The sequence below is a fragment of the Emys orbicularis genome, chromosome 10, assembly GCF_028017835.1.
Source record: "Emys orbicularis isolate rEmyOrb1 chromosome 10, rEmyOrb1.hap1, whole genome shotgun sequence".
NCBI lineage: Eukaryota > Metazoa > Chordata > Testudines > Emydidae > Emys > Emys orbicularis.
In genome coordinates this window covers 9,744,842-9,767,398 of record NC_088692.1, presented here as the reverse complement: position 1 = coordinate 9,767,398, position 22,557 = coordinate 9,744,842, and the positions used below count along the sequence as shown (strand labels likewise).

General features: G+C 51.5%; 1 protein-coding gene across 1 annotated transcript; it reads left to right on the top strand.

The window, feature by feature from the left end:
- The first annotated feature begins 617 nt into the window (after positions 1–617).
- On the top strand, positions 618–19,051 carry AP5Z1 (adaptor related protein complex 5 subunit zeta 1). Its single transcript, XM_065412222.1, has 17 exons — positions 618–684; positions 2,435–2,572; positions 3,444–3,630; positions 6,303–6,447; positions 7,786–7,898; positions 8,473–8,641; positions 10,033–10,173; positions 10,868–10,905; positions 10,988–11,150; positions 11,644–11,822; positions 14,067–14,209; positions 15,551–15,700; positions 16,045–16,156; positions 16,695–16,792; positions 17,598–17,730; positions 17,909–18,123; positions 18,624–19,051. The coding sequence occupies exons 1-17, from the start codon at positions 644–646 to the stop codon at positions 18,892–18,894; spliced, it is 2,436 nt and encodes an 811-aa protein (XP_065268294.1). The 5' UTR covers positions 618–643; the 3' UTR covers positions 18,895–19,051.
- Positions 19,052–22,557: the final 3,506 nt, after the last annotated feature.

The window sequence follows — 22,557 nt, the reverse complement described above, 5'->3', positions numbered from 1 at the left end:
AAAGCTGGGGGCCTAGCGCTGCCCCTTCCCTTTAGCAGCGTTAGCCCCTGCCAGAGCCTGGGGTGCACATGGAGCCTGCGGGGCCTAAGTGGGGGCTGGGCCCCTGGGTGCCCCTTCCCTTTAGGAGGGTTAGCCCCTGCGGGCTCCACGTGCAGCCCAGGCCCTGGCAGGGGATAAGTGGGGGCTGGGCCCCTGTTCATCCTGGGGCACCTAGCAACAAGAGGGAGTGCAGGAGCAAAGGTGGTACTACTGCACGGCCTAGGCAAGCCCCTGACACTCCCGCGGGGAGGGGAAATGGGGGGGACGGTACATGAATGACCCTTGAACTGAGCCTTCAGCCACGTCAATCCGTCCCCTCTTCCCCTAAGAATTGGGGGACTATTTCTCTTACCGCTCCTGCCCCCTGCGTGGCGGAAGGATACTGTTATGTTGCGCAGCGATCCATCAGAGCACGCGGGAGGGGAGGATGGCAGAGCGGCTACTGCTCCCGGAACTGTTCGTGCGGGGGCAGCCGCGTTCCCCACGAGCTCCCATCTGGCACGGACCCGCCTGCCGGAAGTGGCCGGGGAGGGAGCGGAAACAATGTGGCTCCTTCCTCCGCTACCCTGAAGTCCTATTATGCCCATTGACTAGCAGCGGCGGGATGTTCACGCTGGGGGCGGAAAACTTCCTGCGGCAGGCCAGGTACGGGGGGAGCCGGCTTAACCAGACCTCACTCCGCTAGCGACGCGGCCCCGTGTGAGGCGGGGGTCGCTGGTGGCTGGGGAAGAGGCTCAGGTCAGCCGGACGCCTGGGTTGCGTGCCGCGCGTGGGGAGAGGGGCAGCCGGACGCCTGGGTTCCCTGCCGCGCGTGGGCAGATTGGCACCAGGACGCCTGGGTTCCCTGCCGCGCGTGGGGAGAGGGGCAGCCGGACGACTGGGTTGCGTGCCCCGCGTGGGCAGATTGTCACCAGGACGCCGGGGTTCCTTGGGTTACGTGCCCCGCGTGGGGAAATTGTCACCAGGACGCCGGGGTTCTCTGGGTTACGTGTCCCGCGTGGGGAGAGGGGCAGCCGGACGCCTGGGGTGCGTGCCCCGCGTAGGGAGAGGGGCAGCCGGACGCCTGGGGTGCGTGCCCCGCGTAGGGAGAGGGGCAGCCGGACGCCTGGGGTGCGTGCCCCGCGTGGGGAGAGGGGCAGCCGGACGCCTGGGGTGCGTGCCCCGCGTAGGGAGAGGGGCAGCCGGACGCCTGGGGTGCGTGCCCCGCGTAGGGAGAGGGGCAGCCGGACGCCTGGGGTGCGTGCCCCGCGTGGGGAGAGGGGCAGCCGGACGCCTGGGGTGCGTGCCCCGCGTAGGGAGAGGGGCAGCCGGACGCCTGGGGTGCGTGCCCCGCGTGGGGAGAGGAACAGCCGGACGCCTGGGGTGCGTGCCCCGCGTGGGGAGAGGGGCAGCTGGACGCCTGGGGTGCGTGCCCCGCGTGGGGAGAGGGGCAGCCGGACGACTGGGGTGCGTGCCCCGCGTGTGGGATGTTGCCTGTCCCTGGTTCTGCTCAGGGCAGTGATCGCTGTGGGCGGGCAGGGGACGGGGGTTGTGTCTCGGTTGGTGAATTGAGCAACATAGTTCCCGAGGCTGTGAGTGTTCCCAGAGCTTTGTGCTCCCACACTGAGGGCTCCTCAGACACTGACATCTGCAAACCCAGGGGGAAGGGGAGTGTTGTTCTCCCCACTGTCCAGCCAGGGAGGCTGAGGCAGGCGTGTGAAGTGACTTGCCTAATCTATCGCCGCTAGAAGGGGACACTTCAGACAGGAGGCTGCCTCTTGGAACTGGTCTCTACTGAGAGGCTTCCCATTGCTGACAACAGGCAGTGGGAGTGGGTGCAGCTGCAGTGCAACTGGAAACGATTCCAGATTCAGCCTTCTCAGAAGCCTTCCTGAAACCTTGCTCCCAAGGATGCGACTAAAATACTGCGCTTTCAGAGGACTGCTGAGATACCAGCAGGATGATGTGTTCAGAGGAGAGTTGCAGACATCCCTTGGGTCTTCCTAGCTTTGGCTTTGTTTTCATTCTGGCAAATGAAGGGATGAATGGCTTGTTTTGAGGCGATATTAAAGCTTTTTCCCCCTTAAAATTGCCAGTTTAGCAGCCATAGCTTTGAAGTGGTAGTAGCTATTTATTTCCTTTCTTTAACGACACTTGCCATTTGAGAAGAGGCTTAGAAATTGGCTTCTTGAGCTTGAAAAGCAAATAGAAACCGCATAGCACAAAAATAAAGGGGAAATGGTTTTAAAGGAACAAACATTTCAGACAGTTCAAATCACAGAAATAGGTTTGATACCAGTATTTTGGCTTTGAGATTAACAGAGCAGTGGAATGTGGATTTATGTGTTTTTGTTTTAGACCATGGAATTTTTCTGGTTTAGGGCTTCCTAATTCCTCTGTTGCTCTTCTTCATTAGGGAGATCCAGGATGAAGAACTGAGGAAGTTTAGTTCCCGAATCACAAGCCTTCTCCAGAATCACGACCTGGGAAATGATACCATTGACTGTTTGCAGAGACTTTTCCTTATTGTTTCAGCCACAAAATATGGCCGGAAGTGAGTGAGAGGACATGTTAAGCCCTGTTAGGCAGTCACTGTAACAGGGTATTATCAAGAATGTGTTTCAGTATTCTGTAGATCAGTACTACTACAGATCTGCCCTACTTCCTTTGTGGATTGCATTTGCAGGGACCAGAAATAGTTAATAGCTTTTTTGTATTTTAATGTATCTACCAGTATGTCACTGTACCCAGGGGTGAGTGCTATGCTCTTTTAAATCTATTACTGTCTGTTATTATATAACATCTGTATTTCTGCACCTTAACCATGAAAAGTAAATCTTGTGAAGATGGAATTTGTGTGTGTGTGTGGTTGTGGGTTTTTTTGGTCTTCTGTTTCTGTAACAGAAAATATTTTCTTAGCATCCTCTTCAGTGTATTAATCCCAGCAGCTGTGTTTCTATTAGAATATAAAATGTTGAAACTGAAGCTTGTGCTTCTCCAGTACACAGGAGATGCAAAGCATTCTGTGATTGACAGATCAGAAATGAAGGCTGGGTGACCGCAAAAAATTCCCTTTACTGAAAACACTGTGCTAGTTGCAGATGTTGAAATCCAGTCCACTCTCTTGCCCCTTGCAAACTAGAGATCCTGTCCAGCTCCTTTTAAAGTAAATGGAAAAAATTCCCTCTGACTTCGTTAAGAATTGGATCAGGCCTTATTAAAGGAGTGAAATTCAGAGATGCTCAGACTGAAGAGGTTGAGTAATATGAGATTACTTAGGGCCAGCTTCAAAGAAGACACTATATCAAGACTGTCAAATAGGAATATAAGTAAACGTTCTTATCCTCTTGTTTTCTTTCAGTGATGCCTGAATGACTGGTTTTTGTTTGTTTTATTTTATTTTATTTTTATTTATTTTTTTGTAGGTTGGATGGCAAATTTGTAGAGCTGTTGCAGAAAGTACTGTGTTTGCCCAAGTGTCCTGAGCAGATTCAGGCTCTGTGTGCTGCCATCTTGAGAGAGATGTCACCCAGCAATTATCTGATCCTATCCTGCGATGAAATCCAGGATGCAAAGCTCTTGAGTCTAGTGTCCTCCATCCTCTTGGCTCAGGTAGATGGACTGTGCTGTCAGGAATCTTGTCTAGACTTCATCACCCCTTCACTTAACTCAAGGGGAGTAAAATTTACTTACATGTGTATAAATAAGAACAGAAGGAACTTCAAGTAAGTTAAGAAGAATAGTTTATGCCTTGTTTGGAATCAAATGGTAAAGTTTTCTGTGTATTCAAGATATGATAATGAGCTATTTAAAATCAACATGTGCATAGCGTGAGGGGATGAGAGCAGTGGGCTCTGTGACCTGGGGAGCGGGAAGGAACCTTTCAGTGCAAGCTCCTGTAATAGAGTTCAATCTATTGCTGCTCATGCCTGCAAAGGAAAGGATTGAAAAGTGAATTTATTGTGGCTTCTAACCTCTTTATGGTGCTGGTTTTTCATAACATGTAGAGGTCTGCTTGGCCTAACTTTAAAGCCTGAGCCAAGCACAGCTGATCCCAGCCCGACGTTAGAGTGTTGAGTCGTTGTCAGAATTGAACCAACCTGAACCTACACTTCCCCCGCAACCTGTGTAAGTGCTGCCACTGCCTCGTCCTTGGGACTTGGCTTAATGGTGGCTCACCGAGCCCACTATCCATCTCTCCTGCCCATGGTGGTGAGGGGTGATCGGTAGCAGTTGCATGCCATGTTCCTGCTGGCCATCCCCAACTTGCTGCGCTGTGTGTGCTGCAAAGTGAGAGGTGCTGCAACTCCTTGGCCCGCTCATTCTGCAGCGTGCACAGAGCGCAGCAAGGTGGTGGTGGCTGGCAGTAACATGGCACACAGCTGCTGCTAACCCCAAGGGCAGGTAGAGGTGGTCAGAGATGACCCAAGGCGGAGGGGAGGGTTGTTTTCACTTGTTGTCAGGTTCGGGTTGTGTGCAAGGCTCTAATGTACCTTTACTAGGGAAAGTAACTTATTTATAAAGCAGAAAGCAGTTGCATAGTTTCCCCAGAAAGCAGTTGCATAGTTAAAATGTAAAAATTCCAAAATCTAAAACTGGCCTGTCATCTGTGTATTTACCCTAGAATTAGAAACCAAACCATAACGCATTTTTTGCTCTATTTTGATGTTGCTAAAGCTTTGATTTGGCAGATTTAGTGCTGCTACGGCAACTCATTGTAGCAGGTGGCACTAATGAGCAATGTCCCACTTGATGTAATGAAAGTGGGAACTGTTCAGCAGAGCCCTTACAAAAAGACCCTCCTATCTTTCGTTCTTGCCTGTCAATGTCTCCTTTAGATGGGTTCTTCCTCTAACTGCAAGGAAATGAAGTGGATGTGGGAAGTGAGTCACTCATTCTATTTGCCTACCTGTCATTGCAGCTCTGTCAGTCCCGCGTACTTTGCCTGAGACATGTAGCTTTCCAGAGCTTGTAGCTTTACTGTTGCCTCAGAAAGAGGCAGCTGCAGCAACTTTCTTCCCTGGCTTCTCTGCCTCTTGGTCTTCTGCTTTTGGGAGAGTAGACTGGCAGATGTAATTTTAGACATTGGACATTTCTAACAGGTGAAGAGCAGATCCTCTAAGTGGCATGTAAACTTGTTAAAAGCTGGAAATCTGCCACTGATCATAATTCATTCATGCTTCTCTCTAGAAAGCAGGCAGGGCTCCTGGAGGTGCATGTCAGCAGCATGACGACATGGTTCCTTCAGTTCCCTTTGTGTCACAGCTTTGTAACCCAGGAGGGATGGAGTGTCCTCGTACCATTTTCCTTTACTGTAATGATCCTGAAATCATAAGCCTCTTCTTTAATGTGTTTCTTTGGTCCATCTGTCCATGTGTGTGGGGAGGCGGGGAGGGGAGGAGGGTGTATGTATTTGTATGTTAACAGCATTACTAGCCTTGAGTAGGGTTCCCAAGTGCATCTCCCTCACCTCTAGAAAGTTGTGTAGCTCAACACCAAATCCCTTGCTTTTTCCTGAGTAGGGCACACATCTGATAACTAGTGGACAAGGTGATGCCACAGGTTGGTGTTGATTTACATCTTTCAGACCAAGAGGATGAGGCAGCCAGCTGGGGAGACTGTCAGAGACTCTGAATACTCGAATGGGTTTCAGTTTCTCTAGCAGGATGGCTTTGGAGGAGGAAGAGAACCATTTTCTACCACTAGGGCAGCCTCTCGAAAGGTTTGGTATCTGCCTGTCATCCCAAAGGAGGGGTAATCTTTGTGGGAGACCCAGGTCCCCTGACAATTCAGTCTAATTATGTATCTTAAACCACATCAAGACTGTCAAAACAGAGAGTGTTTTATTCTCCTTATAGGTGCCAGCTAACTAGACATGTTGGAACATGTTTCATCAATCTGACTCAAAGCCACAAGCCTTGCGTTTAAAAATCATACTGGCAAATTCACCACTAGGGATTATATGGAGTTGTTAGCTCTGTTGTTTGCCTCTCCATCCATGCTTGATGAATGTAGCATTGTATTTGAAGGGTGTCCGCTAAAGCTACTTTTGACAAATAAATTCAACTTTAAATTGTGGCTGTCCACAAACTTGTTGCTTCATCCGATGTTTTCTCCATTGGGAACTGTGGCTTCAGCTTGTAGAAGAGATCTGTGGACTATGGTAAAATAGATGCACTCAGTACCAGAGCAGAGAGGCTCTCATCTAAGCGTTTGTAAAGCTGAAATCATTAAAATCTCAGTTGCAAATGGTCATCTTGTTTTAATCTTTGCTTCATTTTAAGGGAAATAAAAAGGCTGAGGTGTTAGCAGTGGGGCAGCGTGTTGTAAAAGTCCTGGAAGGGCGACTGCCTGAGGGTCACAGTTCACGGCACCTTCTTCCTCTACTTTCCAAGATCATCAGTCTATCGCCAGCAAGCCTAACTGAAGGTAAATGCAAGAGGGTCCTAGAGACCCACAGAGAATGAACAGATCACAATCACGCAGCATGGTGATAAAGAGAAGGGTCTTTGAAGGCTTAGACCAAGAGTATGACTTGGGATACTTACAAATTGCCATTATAAATGGCACCTATATCCCAGGGAAAGTGAAACTCTGATCCATTGAGGATCATTATCTTCTTTGTTCGATGCTCTCGAGTGTGCTAGGCACCTCACGGGACAGAAAGACACTGGCTCTTTAGGCAGAGAGATCTTTGCTATAGCACTGGGGCCTCTGAGTGCGATTGCAATATAAATATGTACCCTGAGGAGCTTGGGGTGGGGGCGGAAAGGCTTACATGGCTCCCCAGTTTGCGTCTCTCTATTTCATGAATACAGAAGAACAGCCAGTTCACTTTTCATAGGTTTCCTGGTAGAGTGGGATTTGGAGTGGCAGAGAATTTGAAAGGTGGGGATGATGAAATCTGGGGGGGGGTGATGGCCTGATGAGTAGGCTTTGGGAGAGCACTCCAGTCATGGAGGGCTCGATGGAAAAAGGTGCAGAAATACTCTTTTGAAAAGGAGATGCTGCACTGTGCTGCGACAAGGTTCAGGAATTTGCTCAGAGATTTGCGCTCCTTGGACAGAGACTGGGGGAGGCTGGAAGGAGGATGCTGGAATGGAATATTTGCCTTTGCCTGGGATGCAGCACCACTTCCCTGGGCTTCTGCTACATTCAATAGGATAAAACTGTATAGGGGATATGCATTTTCATGCTACAGCCTCAGACTAATCACAACTCCCTGAATTAGGGAAAAAACATCCCCCACAGACAGGTTATTCCATTATTGTCCGTTACATCTCACCTTCTGATACTATCCATCTGATAGCTGTTGTTGGAGACAGGACTTGGGAATAGATGTACCATTGGGCTGATCTGTATTACAAATCCCAGGTGCCTGTGCTCACTTTCTGACTTCAGGCTGAAGAATTGTGCAGAACATTGATGAAATTAAATATAGCATTGAACAGGAGTGAGGGGTGGGGGAAAGGCCAGGGGGTGGGAATCGTATACGGAGCTGTGAACGGAATACAAAAGATGCTGGTCTCTGAGCTTGTGTAAAAGTAGAAGAACCAGAGTGTGTGTGTGTGTAAATCACCTACAGAGTTTGACTGGGGAAATCCCTTTGCTCTGAGAGTTGCTAAGAGCTGGACTAGAGTTCTGCTGGCAGTCTTGGGCTAGGTTTAAAGTATACCAGTTCGGGAGCAGTTTTTAGTGACTAGTGTGCTGCAGAGGCCTCTTGCTATGATGAGTCTAAACCTTACCTGCATTGCTTTCCATCTGTAGATCAGACCAATCTGGTCAATAAAAGGATGGTGGACTGGCTGAGATACGCAAGTGTTCAGCAAGGAGTTGCACAGCCCTCTGGAGGCTTCTTCTCCAATCCCAGGGCAAGGCAGGTGAGTGATGAATTCCAGAGACCCTCACAAAGGACCTGGACCATGTCATGTCACCTCCCCACCCCACCCTTAAAGGCTCCTGAACTCAGGTCATTTTTAGGAAAGGTGATCTAGAAGTGCTGCTGTTCTTAGCCAGCTGGACAGCCAGTGGGTGCAGCAGTCAGGCACCTTGGGCATCAGAGTTTGGATTTCAAACTCCTAGGCTAATGGAAGTACAGAGACAGAAGGTTTAGCCCCAGGGAGAGGTGGAAGAGAGCATCTTGCAGATTTTGGTGACCACACGGACATGTGTTGAGAACCATTTATCTTGAAACGGAAGGTTGCTGAAATGTGGCTTTTGAGGGAGATGGGAAATAAAAGGACTTTGAGGGCCCCTCCCATGGAAAAAGACCTGCACCTTCCCATCCTGGGCCTCTGGTTGTTATGGAGGGCCCCATCTTCTACATACATGTAAACATACAAACCTGTTCACTGACTCAGTTCATGTGTTTGGTGAACTCCACTTCCCCTCTCCCCAACAATCTCTACCTCAGGAAGTCCCGCCACTTCACCCAGTTTATCTTCTAATTCCCAGCCTGGCCCTATCACAGAGGTGGATGGTGCAGTTGCCACAGACTTCTTCACAGTGCTCTCAATTGGTCAATATTACACAGAGGACCAGTGGCTCAACATGCAGGCCTTTTCCATGCTGCGCAAGTGGCTGCTGTGCTATGGGAGCGAGGGGGCAAACAGCCCTAATTCAGGTACTGGCTTGGTGCGCTGGGTGTGTGCCTAGAGGCTGGGGTTGGGTATTGTATTACATCCCGAGTGGGACGTGCTTCCTGATCTAGTCCTGAAAGGGCATCTGGTGGCTTCACCATGAAACCACCATTTGGTTCAGTGTGTTTGGCACTGTCTCCCCAGTTGCTGCCCGAGTTGGTCCAACAGAGGGTTGTGGGTTGGAATTGAGGGTCCCTGAATTCAATAGCTGGGGATGCCAGGGCTACAACTGTTGTGAAGGAAATGTCACAGTGGGCCTGCTGAATGACCATGGTCTGATATGCCAGAATGAACCATTTATGTAGGCCCTCAGGTTTCAGGAGAAATCCCTCCAGGCTTTGTGGAAAAAGAAATGAAGGGCAGGCGTGGAGATAGCATCCCCTTAGGTGCTGTCGTAATGTTCCCACAGAATGTTCCAAGAGAATGTTCCCCTTGGACTGGAATCAGATACCACTTCCCCTCTGTGACATACCAGGGTACAATCCAGACCAGTGAGTAGCTGTCACCCCTGTCCTGCAATCCGGGGTGTCCTTTACAGTGCCTTGCTGCTGTAGCCTCCAGCCTGGACTGCCCCCAAACAGCCTCCAGCATGTAAATCACTCCCAGCTGTGAGTGTGTGTGTGTTGCAGTCAGCCAGTCACACCTTGGCTCTGACCACCTTTGGTTATGCTGCAGGGTGACCCCAACACCCCCCCGGTCCCAGATCTTTACCCACAAATGTATATCCTCTGCTGCCCAGCCCTCTCCTGGGCAGTACAAATATGTGAAGTCCGTTATTCCTTTAAGGGAGTGATATGCACATAACTTGTTACCCCAAATGGAGTTATCCTGACACTTCAATCTGAACTCACTGGATTAGATAAAACAGTAAAACAAGTTTAACAACTACAAAGAGAGAGATTTTAAGTGACTACAAGTAATGAGGCATAAAAGTCAGAAATGCCTCTGTTTAAACTTCCTTTGTTTTTCCTCTCTGCTTGCTGACTCTGTTTACTTTTTAAATGGAAATGAAGACAAGCACACATTTATTTGCGTAGGACAGACCTGACTTCTGGCTGGGCAGGGCTGTGGGGTTCGGAACATGTGCTGATAACATCATACAGGGGAATCTTATAACTTCACAAACAATGTTGCCACACATATTTTACAAGGACAATACTGATCAGCGAATTGTGAGTTTTCAGACGATCCCTTACAAGGCATGCTTTGTACAAAGATTATTACCACAGTATGTAGGGTGTGAATACAGGGGTGTATTCCATTGTACCATCTCTTCCCCCATGGTGAGCTGGGCAGTTTGTAAAGCCTCGTTCATAGGTGAAACTCTCAAACAGTACCATGCAGTGTGTGATCTGCGATGATCTCTTCTCTGCAGATGACAAATCAGAGGTAGATGGGTCTATCATGTCCATGGTCTCTGCTACCTCCACCTCCAGTCGCCTGCTTCCTCCAAAGGAGCGTCTAAGAGAGAAGGCTTTTGAATACTGCCAGCGGCTTATCGAGCAAAGCAACCGGCGTGAGTTGTGGTCTGAATATGTAGGACTCTCGTCAGAGCCCCTCAGGGTCATTCTTAATCATCTTGCTCAGTCTCCTGCTGGGCCGGGGGCACAGTCTCCCCACTGGTCTGAGACTAGGCCCAAGAATCTATTCAAGCCGCCTGCTAGGCCATGGCTCTGGCTTGGAGTCACTAACTGACTCCCTAGTGTCTGGGGAAGCGGAGGAAGGGATCTGAGCTGAGACTCCCTAGAGAGATTAGCTGGGGATGGGAGAAGTTGCTTGCTAGCTCTCAAACATCACCTGGTTCTATTGCCAGACTCTGTGTTCTACCTCGTGCTGTTGATTTGCTTTTAGAAACTGTTGACACTGGGGTGTGGATTCTCTTGACTGTAACTGCTCAGAACTACCTGAGTTAGGAGGGTCCATGGCTCTTCCCCACCATCCTTAATTCTGGGCCGTCTCTTCCACACGTGGAGAGGGCTGCTGTGTGTTCGATAAGGATGCACTGTGTTTTGGGGAGGTCCAAGAGGGCTCAGTTCATCACATTGGTTTTGCTGGCTGAAGGGAGAGCTGCCACTGATCTAACAATGGACTGGACAGCATTAAGCCATTCCCAGTAGAGCCCATGCCAATACCAGCAGCATTGCCCAGTTTAACAATGACAAATACCCAGTGTGGACCAGGGGACTGAGTTTGATTTGTTTATCTGTCAGGGGCCCTGAAGAAACCAGATGGGGACCTGCAAAAAGCCGTAAGTACACAAGGGGCAGGGGGGAGGGTTGGGGGGAGGATTTGTTTGCACAGTTCTGATCTTGCTGTACTTTCTCATGCAGTGTCTCATCGAGGCTGTCACTATCATGGATATTATCTGCAGGCAGGACTCCTCCTATGTGTACCGGACGCTCTCCTGCCTGAAGATCTTGCATGGCAGAATCAGTGGGGACCTTGCTTATGCCAGGGCACTGCTGCCCATTGCTCAGTTCTTCCTGAACCACAGTAAGCTGACAGTGCACATGTGCTCTCCTCTCTAGAGCTGCTCAGACAGGGATTGCTGGGGGTTGGGATGTTGTTTCTGTTGCGCCCCCCACCCCCAGCCTCCATAAGCTTTGGGAATCTCTGCGGTACCTGTGCGCTCACTCAGGCCTCTGTTTGAGAGGCAGGATTGGATCAGTAGGCACAGAAATACTCTTCCTCTCCATGGCTTCCTGCTACTCTCTAGCTTTGACCATGTGTTAGGCTAGTGTATCTAACGCTGCACTGTCTCAGCAATACTGGACCGGCTTTCTTTCTCTGTGCCTCCCCAACAGCTTGCATGGCTTTGAACATGCTCTCAGCTGGGCTGCCCAGTGCTGGAGATCCAGGAGTTGCACTACCGCCCTCTCCTATTGCTCTTGGTCTTGATGTTACAAAAGCCACTCTGTAAAAATCTCCAGCCCTTGAAGGGTGGCTGCTGGGTGGGCTGAGGTCCTGAGTGTGCCTTCCTTCCCAGGTGAGACAGCAGCGGTGGATTCAGAGGCAGTTTACAAGCACTTGTTCACCAGGATTCCTGCTCAGCTCTTCCACAGCCCAATGCTGGCCTTTGAGTTTATACAGTTCTGCAGGGACAACGTCCAATTCTTCACAGAGAACCTCAGCATCTTCAGACGGAGCTTCCCAAACCTCTTCAAGGTACAGGGGCTGGGGCTGGTTCAAGCACTGCTCTTCATGCACGTGTGTCCTTGGAATGGAAGCCCCTAATGCTCAAGGAGGTGGCTGTACACCAGTGGTGCCTAAACCTGTCGCATGTACACCAGTGGTGCCTAAACCTGTCGCACTCCCCCTTACCAGTAATGGAATCTGTCTGCGCCCCCTCTCTACAGCTGCACAGTTGGCTCAGCGGAGGAGCTGGGGATGGGGGAGGAGCCGGGACTAGAAGTGGAGCTGCGGCTGGGGCAAGAGCTGAGCTGGGGGTGGAGCAAAGCTGCAGCTGGGGACAGAGCTGGGCCGGGGTGGAGCAGGGGGTGGAGTGGAGCTGGGGCAAGAGCTGAACTAGGGGTGGAGTGACTCCTGGGGGAATTCTGCCTCACTGCGTATGCGCAGAATTCATGGCCCCCGCAGATTTTTTTGCTTCCCTGCAGAAAAATTACTTCTGACAGGGAAGCAAAGGGAAGCTGCAAGAGCGGTCATGCACCCCTCTCTAGCAGTGTAGGCAGGTTGGTTTGGGCGCTCAGAGTAGCTGGTAGAGACGTAAATCGCCACTGGGGCAGGGCAGTCATGCCTGTGTCCCTCTCGCTCACTATTGCGGCATGCTCGGCGTGGAGGGGCAGGGCTTTGGGATGTTTCTGAGGAGGTAAGTGTGGGGCAGGCTCTGTCCCTCAGGCAGAGCAGCATGTAGCAGCCTGCCTGCTTAGTGAATTGTTCCCATTCTTCTTAGTGAATTCCCCCAAGATTATAAAACAGGTGTAAAAATTTTAAGGCTCTTTTACTTTGCCAGAGTGGTGTAAAGGAGCCTTATTATAAAGGACAGTGTGACCTTATAAATGCTTATGGTGCTTTAGTGATTAGAACTAGTCTAAATTTTTGCACTGAAAAAATTTCCTATCAAAATGTGCTCTATGAACTGTTTGCTACTGACCTTTCTGGAGATGGTCAGTAGCCAATGTGAATTGCGAGTTTGAGTCCCCAGCCCTCACTTGCTCTTCAGTTGCCTCTGATGTAACACTGAGCATATGGCTGCATATATTTATTGACTAATAACTAGAAGTGAAGGGTCAATACTAGCTACGTTACTATTAGACAAAGGGCGTTCAGGGATTTTCTCCACTCCCATTCTCCATCCATTGTATTATAGTTTAAATAAATTACCAAAATAATTGAAACTAGCATGATTATATTGCATTATTTTAACAAATAAGATATGCAGAATTTAAAAATATTTGTGTGCAGAATTTTTAATTTTTTTGCGCAGAACTCCCCCAGGAGTATGAAGTGGAGCTGCAGCTGGGGCCAGGGCGGAGCAGGGGGTGGAGCGGAGCTGCGTCTGGGTGATGCTCCCGCCCTGTCCCCCGTAGGGGCTGGCCAGGCTCTGCTGTGTGCCATCCCCAACATTTCTCCACACGCCCCACAGTTTGGGGCCCATTACCATGCACGTATGACAGACAGGCTGAGGCATGGAAGGACTCACCAGCAGTTTAAAAGCATGTGTGTGGTGGGGGATTAGTTCTGGCTATGTTTACATGGTTATTTAGGGCATGAAAGGCTGTGAGTAGCATCTCTGATCTGGAGGCATCAGGGTGTGTAATACAGTAGTTGGGGGTGGGCAAGGGAGTAAGGGCTTGGCAACCAAACTGCAGCAGAAAGGGTGTCAATGGGCTCTATCCCAGGGGAATGACTGTTTTGTGGGATGGAGTACCTAGTTTGTCCACAGCACCCTTTAATTCCCTCATTGGAGTCTGACGACACCCAGGGCAGCAGGGCCTGGTTGGGGCAGGGGTTAATTCTCCTGCATTAAGGCTAGGGACTCAAAATTGCTAGTTCTGAGATCAGCCCCAGTGCAGGTGGCCTCTGGGAGCTCCTCTGTCATCTTTGCAACCCCCCTTTTTGGAGCCTGTGGGGTCAATCCAGCTCTCTGCTGGGCCAGCCTGAGCGCCTTTCGAAGCAAATGCTCCATGCGGTGAAATTTGCTGTGTTGGTTTGTGAGAGACTTGGATCATCCGCTTCTAAATGTTTCGCTCTGGCTGTGGGGTCTCAGAGCTGAACTGCCCCGGCACTCCACAGTTCTGTGCATTTTGTTCCTCTCCCTTTGCCCCTGTAACTTCCGCTGTGACATGCTTTGCCTTCTCTGAGGTGGGAGAATCCAGCCCGGTTATGGGGGGGGAGAAGCAGCCCTACTGCTAGCTGCTTGTGAAAGTCCCTGCCTGTTTTTCCCTGCAGCTCCTAGCATGGAATAGCCCAGCCTTGATCTCTGAGTTCATGGACCTTCTGCCAGCTCTGCTTGGTGCAGACACAGCCATCGAGATCTTTCACTTGCTGCTTGACCTGCCGTGTTTGGCGGCTGCTCTGGACATCCAGCTGAGGTGACATCACCTTCCCCTCCTCACTCTTTAGGAGGGCGTTGACATTGGGCAGTGTCCTGACCCACTCTTTGAGCCAGAACTAACTGCTTGAAATGGCTGCCCCACACCCAAAGAACACCCACGACCGCATCAGTTCAGAGCAGCAGCTACCGTAGCTGGATTTATATGAGGCTGCGAAAGCACCTGACCAATAGTATTTGTAGTTCTGCTGCATGTGCAAAGATAGGGACAGTCAGGTCTCATGCTTCTGAGCAGTAGGCTGACTGTTGTTAGGGGTCAGGAAGGAATTTCCCTCCCTTCCCCCATGTCCACCTCTGAGCAATTGGTAGGTGTCCGTCCCTCTGGAGCACGTGGTATTGGCCACTGGCAGAGAGAGGATGCCAGAACTGTTGGTCTCGGTTAGCCAGTCTTACATTTAGGCTTGGAAGGATTCGATTTTTATTGGTAAACGTTGATTTCATCATAGACACAAACTGATGAAAAAAATATTTCCATCGATGATGATTGAAATTTACAGATAGGCAAGGTCAGAAAAATGCCCCTTGATTAGAGTTTAAGGATATTTACAGTGTATATTTTGTGTTTTGACGGTTATAACGCTTTAACTTTTTGAGCCTCCAACATGTCAATAAGTAATTATTATCTGGCCACCACCCATAATTTCCTGCAACTGTGAAAATTTGAATGGATAAAAATAAAAAAATTAAAAAAAAACGCTTAAAACTAAACACTGATATTATCCATCTCAGTGATTAGAAAATAAAAATTCTGCCAGGCCCACTTATGTCCTGCCCTGTTGCCCTTGTTAGCTTCTCGGGCAGACATGAAGTTCAGATTCTGTCCTAGGGGGGTCATGTGAGAATGGAAGGGAACTCTAGGGAGCTGGCTTCCTGCAGAGAGGGAGCTGGGGCTCGCTACCCCACACATGCCCTAGGGAGGCTTAGAATGGAGCTGTGTGCTGGCAGAGGGGACTTCGGTCATTATGGAGCACTGGGTTTGCTGGGCATTACACCGTCCTCTGCCAGGGCATACTGCTGAGCCAGCTGGAAGAGTAGCAACATGCCTAGCTGCTGAGGGATGGTGCAGTCTGCCTGGGCTCCCGTCTGTTACCCAGCATTTCTTATACACAGGTTCCTGCTTTTTTACCCTTTTGCTGTTCTTGTTCTGAAGGCCCGAGAACCATTTCACTGTTGGGAACTATTTAAATTAAACCTGAAACTTTTCTGGGGGGTTGATCAGCTATTGGGGCCCTTCCGCCTTGACATTCCTCTAACTGCGACCTAGCCAATTTGCTGCTGTGTTCCCATTACTTCAGTTTGTGTTGTGTGTGTCCGTCACTAGATCTGCCTCTGCTCCCATCTCGGAGAGAGCCACCTGGGATCCTGCTGCCAAGCCAGCCAGCTGCCTGGAGGCCTTCCGCCACCCGCTCTACAGAAGCACCTTTCAGTATCTCCTCCGGATTGAGACCGCCCCCAGAGACTCCCCTGAGCGGTACGAGGCTGCAGCCAGCATCCGGTTCAGCTGCATGGGGGTGCTGTGACTCCCCGTCTCACAGCTGCCTCAGGTCTGTGGGTTCCAGGAGGCGGAAGCAGCCCGGCAGTCAGGGCTCTGTGCAGAGGAAGGGCTGGGGTTGCTGTGCACGGCTCGTGTGTACGATCACAGGCTGGCTCCTGGATACAGGCACAGCTGGAATGTGGCACACGTCTCCCTCTCCTCTTCAGTTTTGCCAGGTGTTCAAAAGCTGAAGGACGTAGTGAGGAAAAGGGCGGGGCTGGGAAGCCGGGATTCTTCAGGGAAGCTGCTTTGATGGTGATATTGGGGTCTGTTGTCAACAGGTTGGCTCCTCTTCGCCAGCTGCTGGGGTCCATGGCCAGCTGTCCCCGGGTTGTGCAGTGTGCAGACACCATCCCTGTCTTACTGCAGCTCTACTTCGGTGTGGTGGCAGAGGTAGGGCTCCCTGCAGGCAGCTAACTGGGGAGTTCACGTCCTGTGTGTTGCTGTCTCTGATGTTCCCTTTGTCATGGGAAGAATATCCATGGGAACCAAAGGGTTAAACTCCCTCTGGCTTGGGTTCTGGCTCACTCCGGGAGGGTGCCCTCTTCCCTTTGCTCTGGGCCTTAATGGGGGGTGAAAATACCCAGGACCTTGAATTTCCCAGAGTGGGTGTAAAGGGAATTCCTGGGATTGTGGGGCTGTTTCTCTAGGGAGTGAACCTCGGAACAGGCTGTGGCTGGGCAGGCTCCTTTCGTGTTAAAGGGCCTTTGCTGCAGCAGCTCAGCATGGTTTGAAATCCTTGCCAGGCGGCTCCCAGCAGCAGCTGCTGACCAGTGAGGCGGCTCCAAGTGTGGGCAGCAGCAGGACAAGTGCAAGGCTCTTGCCCAACACCCTGTGTCACTCGGGTCAGGCTGCCAGGCTCCTCCAGGCATCCCCTCTGGAGTGGCTGGGGGCTGTGGTGTTGCTGAAGGAAATGCTTCTCCATCTCCAGTTTGCAGACGGGCCCCTGATAAACCAGCTGGTGTTGGTGCTGCTGGAGAGGAGTGAGCAGCTCTACGAGATCCCGGCGTTTAAGGCCGATGTCCATAGGCGAGTATGGGCGCCTCTGAGAAGGGGGGAGAGTGGATGGAATTGCCAGGAGGAGGGTTACACAGCACACAGCCCTCAGCCCCGGTCTGGCTTTCCAAGGGTAGCCGGGAACCAGCCGTGGCACGATCCCTGCGTGGCCTCTCTTCGGAGGGCACGGTGACATGGTGCCCTGCGGCTGGCACGCTTGGAGGGAAATCAACTCCCTCTCTTTGGTCACGAAAACCATGTGGGTCACAGGCACTTGGACACCAGAGTCTTGGGGATGAGCCCTCTGGACAAACAGCTGCAGGGAGCTCCCACCCCTGACGACAGTGACTGGAGCCACTGGGCACTGCAGTCAGGGCTTTGGTGTCATGCACACCCTGATCACAGCACACTGAGGCACTTGTTTGCCATTCACACACGTGCACTCACTGGTCGTCACTGTGCAGACTCTTGTCTGGGGGAGGGTTCCTCCCTTACTAGTGGGCCACTGGGGTTACCTAATCTGGTGAGCAGCCAGCTCTGATCTCTGTGGGTGCCAGGCAGTTGGTTGAGCCCAAACTCTGGGGATGGAACTCGTGCTAGGGAGGGATTCTGTGTAACTCTGTCCCTCTGTCTGTGTTGCTGGGCAGGTCACTAAACTGAGGTCTGCCTAGTGCAATAGGGCTTGATACTGCTCGAGGCCCTGGGCGCTGCCATAACAGAAATACTGAATCTCGCTGCTCTCCTCCTCTGTCGAGCACTTTCAGATCTGTGGGTGACAAGTGGTCTGGAGGTGGTGTCTGTGTTCCCGAGCTATCGCCCTCTCCCTTCTTCCTGGCAGAGTGCTGAGCTCCCAGCTGGTGCTTCTGTGTAAGCTGCACCCCTCCCTGGTAGTGGAACTGTCCAAGGAGCTTCTGGAGTTTTCAGGAACTGTCAGCAACATCCGGAACAAAGAGGATATCTTCACCTACGTGGTAAGGAGCCAGCCTGCCTGCCTCTGATACCTGTAGCCCCCTCTGCAGGCTACTGGGGGACTCTCTTCACGAACTTCCTCCTTGTCCTCTCTACCTCTGGTGCAAGCTAATCTCATCTGTCACGTCCTTAGACTGTTCTCCATGGTGTCTATATACCTCTCTGCCTGTCTTGCTGCAGGTCTGGGCTATTGGAGAGTACATGTCTGTCTCATACGACAAAAGGTGCACCGTGGAGCAGATCAACAAGTTCTTCGAAGCCCTGGAGGCCATGCTGTTTGAAATCACGCAACTCCGGCCCTCGGCCAGCATCCCCAAGTATTCGCCACGTGTCATCACGGTTCTCATGACGACGCTGACCAAACTGGCATCACGCAGCCAAGATTTGATCCCCAGGTGTGAAACAGGGCAGCAGGTCAAGGTTAAGTGTGCAGTTCAGCCAGGTTACCAAGCAAATGTTTGTTGCTGTATTCCTGTTGGCTTAATGAAAAACCCAGGAACTGAAACAAGGCGAACTGTGAAAGCAATAGAAAAGTGTGATCGGGGGAGCCCAAATTATAGCTAGGCAACCATCTTGTGCATGTGTCTGGGTAGTGGTTGGCGAGACTAGTGTACTGTAGGCAGTGTGTAATCCCAGCCACTCCCAGTAGGAGGCACTGAAGGGAGTGAGGTGGCACTGTTACTGTTGAGGAAGCCCTCAGCTGTTCCCATCCAAGCTTTACCCAGCAGGTGTTGGTGACGGAGGGGATGTGGTTCCGGCTGGAGGGTGCTTTCACCTGTAGGCTCTCTCTAGGGAGTGATGTAAGAGTGGTGGTTTTGAGGTAGGAGCTTTATGAATCTAGAGCTGTTCTCTTGAAGCTCCTGCTGGCTCAGGGCTGTGTCCTTCCCTCCTGCAGGATGTCCCTGTTCCTGTCCAAGATGAGAGCGTTTGTTCAGAGCCCGGCCATGGCCTCGGTGTACAGTGAGGAAGACAATGAGGAGATCCTGACCCGGGCCGCTGAGCTGATGAACCTGTTGAAAATGCCCAGCGTGGCTCAGTTTGTGCTGACGCCATCAGCGGAGGTTGCCAGCCCACGGTTTCACCGAGACACTAACGTGTCCCTGCCTCTCGCCATGAAGACGGCCAGCCGGCTGTTAGAAAGGGGGACTGGCTTCGTGCCAGGGTGAGGTGATGGCAGTTCTGAGTGTACGCTGCAGAGCTCTGACTGACGAGACCTGGCTGGCTCTGAGCTGTATTTTGACTAACCTGCTGCTGCTGACTCTGCTTAACGGAACATGGGGAAGGTGGAGGGATGAGGCTGTGCTCCAAGCTGCACCTTCCTGGAAATGGGCAATAAAGGACGGCAAAGAGGAATAACCAGAGCCGACAGTTTCTGTCTTCGAGCCTGACCATGTGGTTTGTGTCTTTCCTCTCGTGGGTGGCTGTTCTGCCCTCAGCCCCTGCAGCAGGAAGTGTTTCCACGGACTCCTCTCGATGTTCCCGCAGTGGGACTCGGGTCCTGGCCCACCCGGGGAGACCAGTGACATCACCCCCATGAGACAGGAGCAGCTCACTCACTCAGCATGCACCCCAGACAAACCCAGGGATACAGGGGAAGGGCGCTGGCTAGTGTATGTGAATTGGGGTTTTCCTGAGGGGCATCTGCTGGAGGGGCCCAGCCTGCTTCCCTTCGCAGCTCATGGAAGCAGCCAAAGGAGCTCTGGGCTGGAAGGGTCTGAAAATCCAGAGGGCCGTCTCCAAAGCAGGTCCCTTGAGGGGCACTTTGCCCTGTCCTACCACTCAGCTATTATGTGTCGTCTTTTCCTTCTCCTTTGCTCTGACTGCATTGTGACTCCTCCTGCTGTTCCTACCCCACCTGCTCTGCTCTCCCTGCCTGTAACAGGTGCTTAGAGCAAGACGGCAAGTCCTGTGGCCAGGAAATGGTGTGAAGCATAGGTAGCTTGTGGGAATGATTTAGGTAAGCGAGGGTCTGCCCCTGTTCCCTTTTTGTTCTAAAGTTAAATTGAACCTGGCAAGGCCTAAACAGGCTCCAAACCACTGCCACCAGAATGGAGCTTAGGGAGGTTTTATTGGATCCAGTTTATTTTTCACACCAAGAACAACTCCTTGAACATAGCAGCCCTGTAACCAGGGGGCACTGATCTTTGTTCCAGGTCTGCACTAGAACTATATACATTGTAGAGATGTACAGTATTAACAAGAATGGGGGAGTGGTCATGCCCCTTTCTGCTGCTGGCAGCGAGCATGTGCCCTCCAGGGGCCCCTGTCTTTGCACTCAGGCAATAGGAATAGAGTAAGCAGTGCTGACTAGAGACAGTTGGGGACTGACTGCTTGGTGCTTCCCATCCAGCTGTGGAGGCTGGCTGATTCTCCTGTGGGGTGAGTTATGCTATTCTCCTTAGGGGGTGGGGGGGCTGCAAAGCTGGAGAGCAGTATGTGTGTGGCCTGCTTTGATACTGCTGAATCAAGCCATAGCTGGGCCTGCTTTGTCATGCTGCAAACTCAGGCTCTTGCTCCCTGGGCTGGGACAAGCGGGGCTGCAGGGAGGATCTACATGATTCCCTGGAGGCTCGAGGGCAGTTCTTGTGCCTGTCTCTGCAGCCCTCAGCTGGCAGGGGCATGGACCGGGGGGTGCTTCCAGGGCTCAATGGAGGAAGGTCAAGCTAATGGTCACAGTTCTTTTGACCGTTAATAAGGCAGCAAGAGCCTTGAGCTGTCTTCCTGCGGTTACCTGCTTCTGTTCCAATTAAAGGGTATCTCTAGTCACTGCTGTCCAGGTGGCCTAGCCCAGGTGTTCTGAGTATGCTGCAGCACAGAAGCCAGACACTCACCTTCTGTGGAGAGCTGCAATGGGGGTTTAGATGCCTTGCCCATGAGGCTGCACAGAACCCTGTGGCATGGTGGGTGGGCTAACCCCGCACTTCCACCTTACAGTGATTAGTTTGTGGTTTTACCATTGGCTTCAGAGGGGAGGGTTTTCTCTCTCTGCGCTTGCTAACCCACACACACAGCTCATCTCCAACAGCCTGGAAGAATATACTTGCAATTAAAACATTTCCCCACGTGGTAGAGCAGCCGCCTTGCTTTGCGGTTGGCAGGAGAGAGCGGAGTGATTTGTGTGGGCTCTTGGGAATAAGCAGTTCAAGCTGTGACTGACTTTCCAAAAAGGGGGAATGTCTCTTTCAAGGCCAGACATTGTTTAACATCATCGGCATGGCAGAAGCAGGCAGGTCTGAGCAGCCGAGGTATGCAGAAGATGGGATGGTGCATGGGAGACAGAATCAGGCCCGTGGCGCACTCCCCAGCTCTGCCTGTATGTTACAGCACTGGCTACCCCTTTTAAAACTACCTCTGATTTGGCATCCACATTCAACTACCCCCAGAGCTACTTTTAGTTCGATTTACATACCTGCTGCAACTTGGCTACTACCCATCTGACTGCTGCCTTTTCCACTTAGTCAAGTCCAGCTGCAAAAGTAGCGGTGCCTTCAAAAGTATGACCTTAGCTTTATGTGGGGGAGGTTTGACTTCTTCGCTTACTAATGAGCTACAGGCTGCCTGCTACGGATTTCTGGCTTATTCCACCAATCTAACCCTCTGCCCCATTTTTGTCCTATATGACTACAGGGGTGTTAACGGGCTGCTTCCCCTTGAATGGTTAGAATATGTGGTAAGTACTTATGCTAAACTGTCTGTTGGATCTTGTAGTTAGCAGTGCCCCTCCCAGACCTGAAGCAGAGCTCTGTGTAGCTCAACCGTTGTGTGTGTCTCTCTCTCCAACAGTAGTTGGTCCAGTAAAAAAGATTGCCTCCCGCACCGTGTCTCTCCAATAGCCTGGGCTTGCCCCTGCATAGGATAAGGCATCACCCATGCAGCCAAAGAGACCACGTAAGAGCAGCCACTCTGCCTGGGTTGCAGCCATGTCTCCATTTTGTAATGGAGCGCAGGTTGTACCCCTGTGAGTACTTTACCAAAGCAAGAGGTCATATTAGTTCACCTGGGCTGAGGGCTTCACAGGGTAACAGCCTTTGCCCAGGCCAATGTTGCTGAAAGCTGTTCAAGCTTCAGTGACACAGAGAAGATTTAACACTAGCTCCCCTGTGCAACAGGGCCAATGCCAGAGCAGGGGAGCGGCCCGCTCCCTGGTGGGGGACGGTGATGAGGAAAGGAGAAGGACCCTTCCAGCAGCGCCCTCTTGCCAAGCCTGGGAGCGGTTGCAGCTGCTCTCACGCTGTTTTCTCTCTGCTGTAGCCACTTTCCATCCCCAGTGCAGGGCCCAGGGGTGATGGGCCTAGTGTAACAGCAGCAAGGCACTACACTAGGGCAGGGTGAACTGACTCTCAGGTTGTGGAGGAAGTGAATGTAACACATCAGTTCCACCATGACAGCCCCACACGTCAGTTTACGGTGCTAAAGCCTGTCTTTGTAAAGTCACAGCTGGGCCTGCTACTGCCTGTGCAGCCCCCCAGTCATTTCCGGCACCCAGGCTGTTCTGTCATTTCTTAGTACGTAAAACACCCCCAACCTCGGGAATCCAGCTTGAAGGGTGAGAGGGGGACATTCTGCTGCCACCTTTCGCAGCCCAGCCACCCAGGAACCTCAGTTTGTAATAAACGTTCCCTGGCAGTTCTGGCCTATGATAACTGTAATTGTTATGTTAATCACTAGGTGTTCAAAATCTCCCAGGTGCCAGCGCTAGGTAACGCAATAATTGCAACAGCTGCCACTAGGGCCCCCCACTCCCAATCAGGCAAGCTCATCTACCAGCCCTGCCGTGCCCACTGAGTGCAGAGGAATGGAATAGCTTGTTCCTAACCTCGGTGGAGCCC

Bases quoted from the DNA above. Each gene is read 5' to 3' on its own strand.
- AP5Z1 (XM_065412222.1), top strand. From the start codon at position 644: ATGTTCACGCTGGGGGCGGAAAACTTCCTGCGGCAGGCCAG. The intron at 8,642-10,032 runs GTACTGGCTTGG...TCTTCTCTGCAG, and splicing joins GGCAAACAGCCCTAATTCAG to ATGACAAATCAGAGGTAGAT. The intron at 11,823-14,066 runs GTACAGGGGCTG...TTTTCCCTGCAG, and splicing joins GCTTCCCAAACCTCTTCAAG to CTCCTAGCATGGAATAGCCC.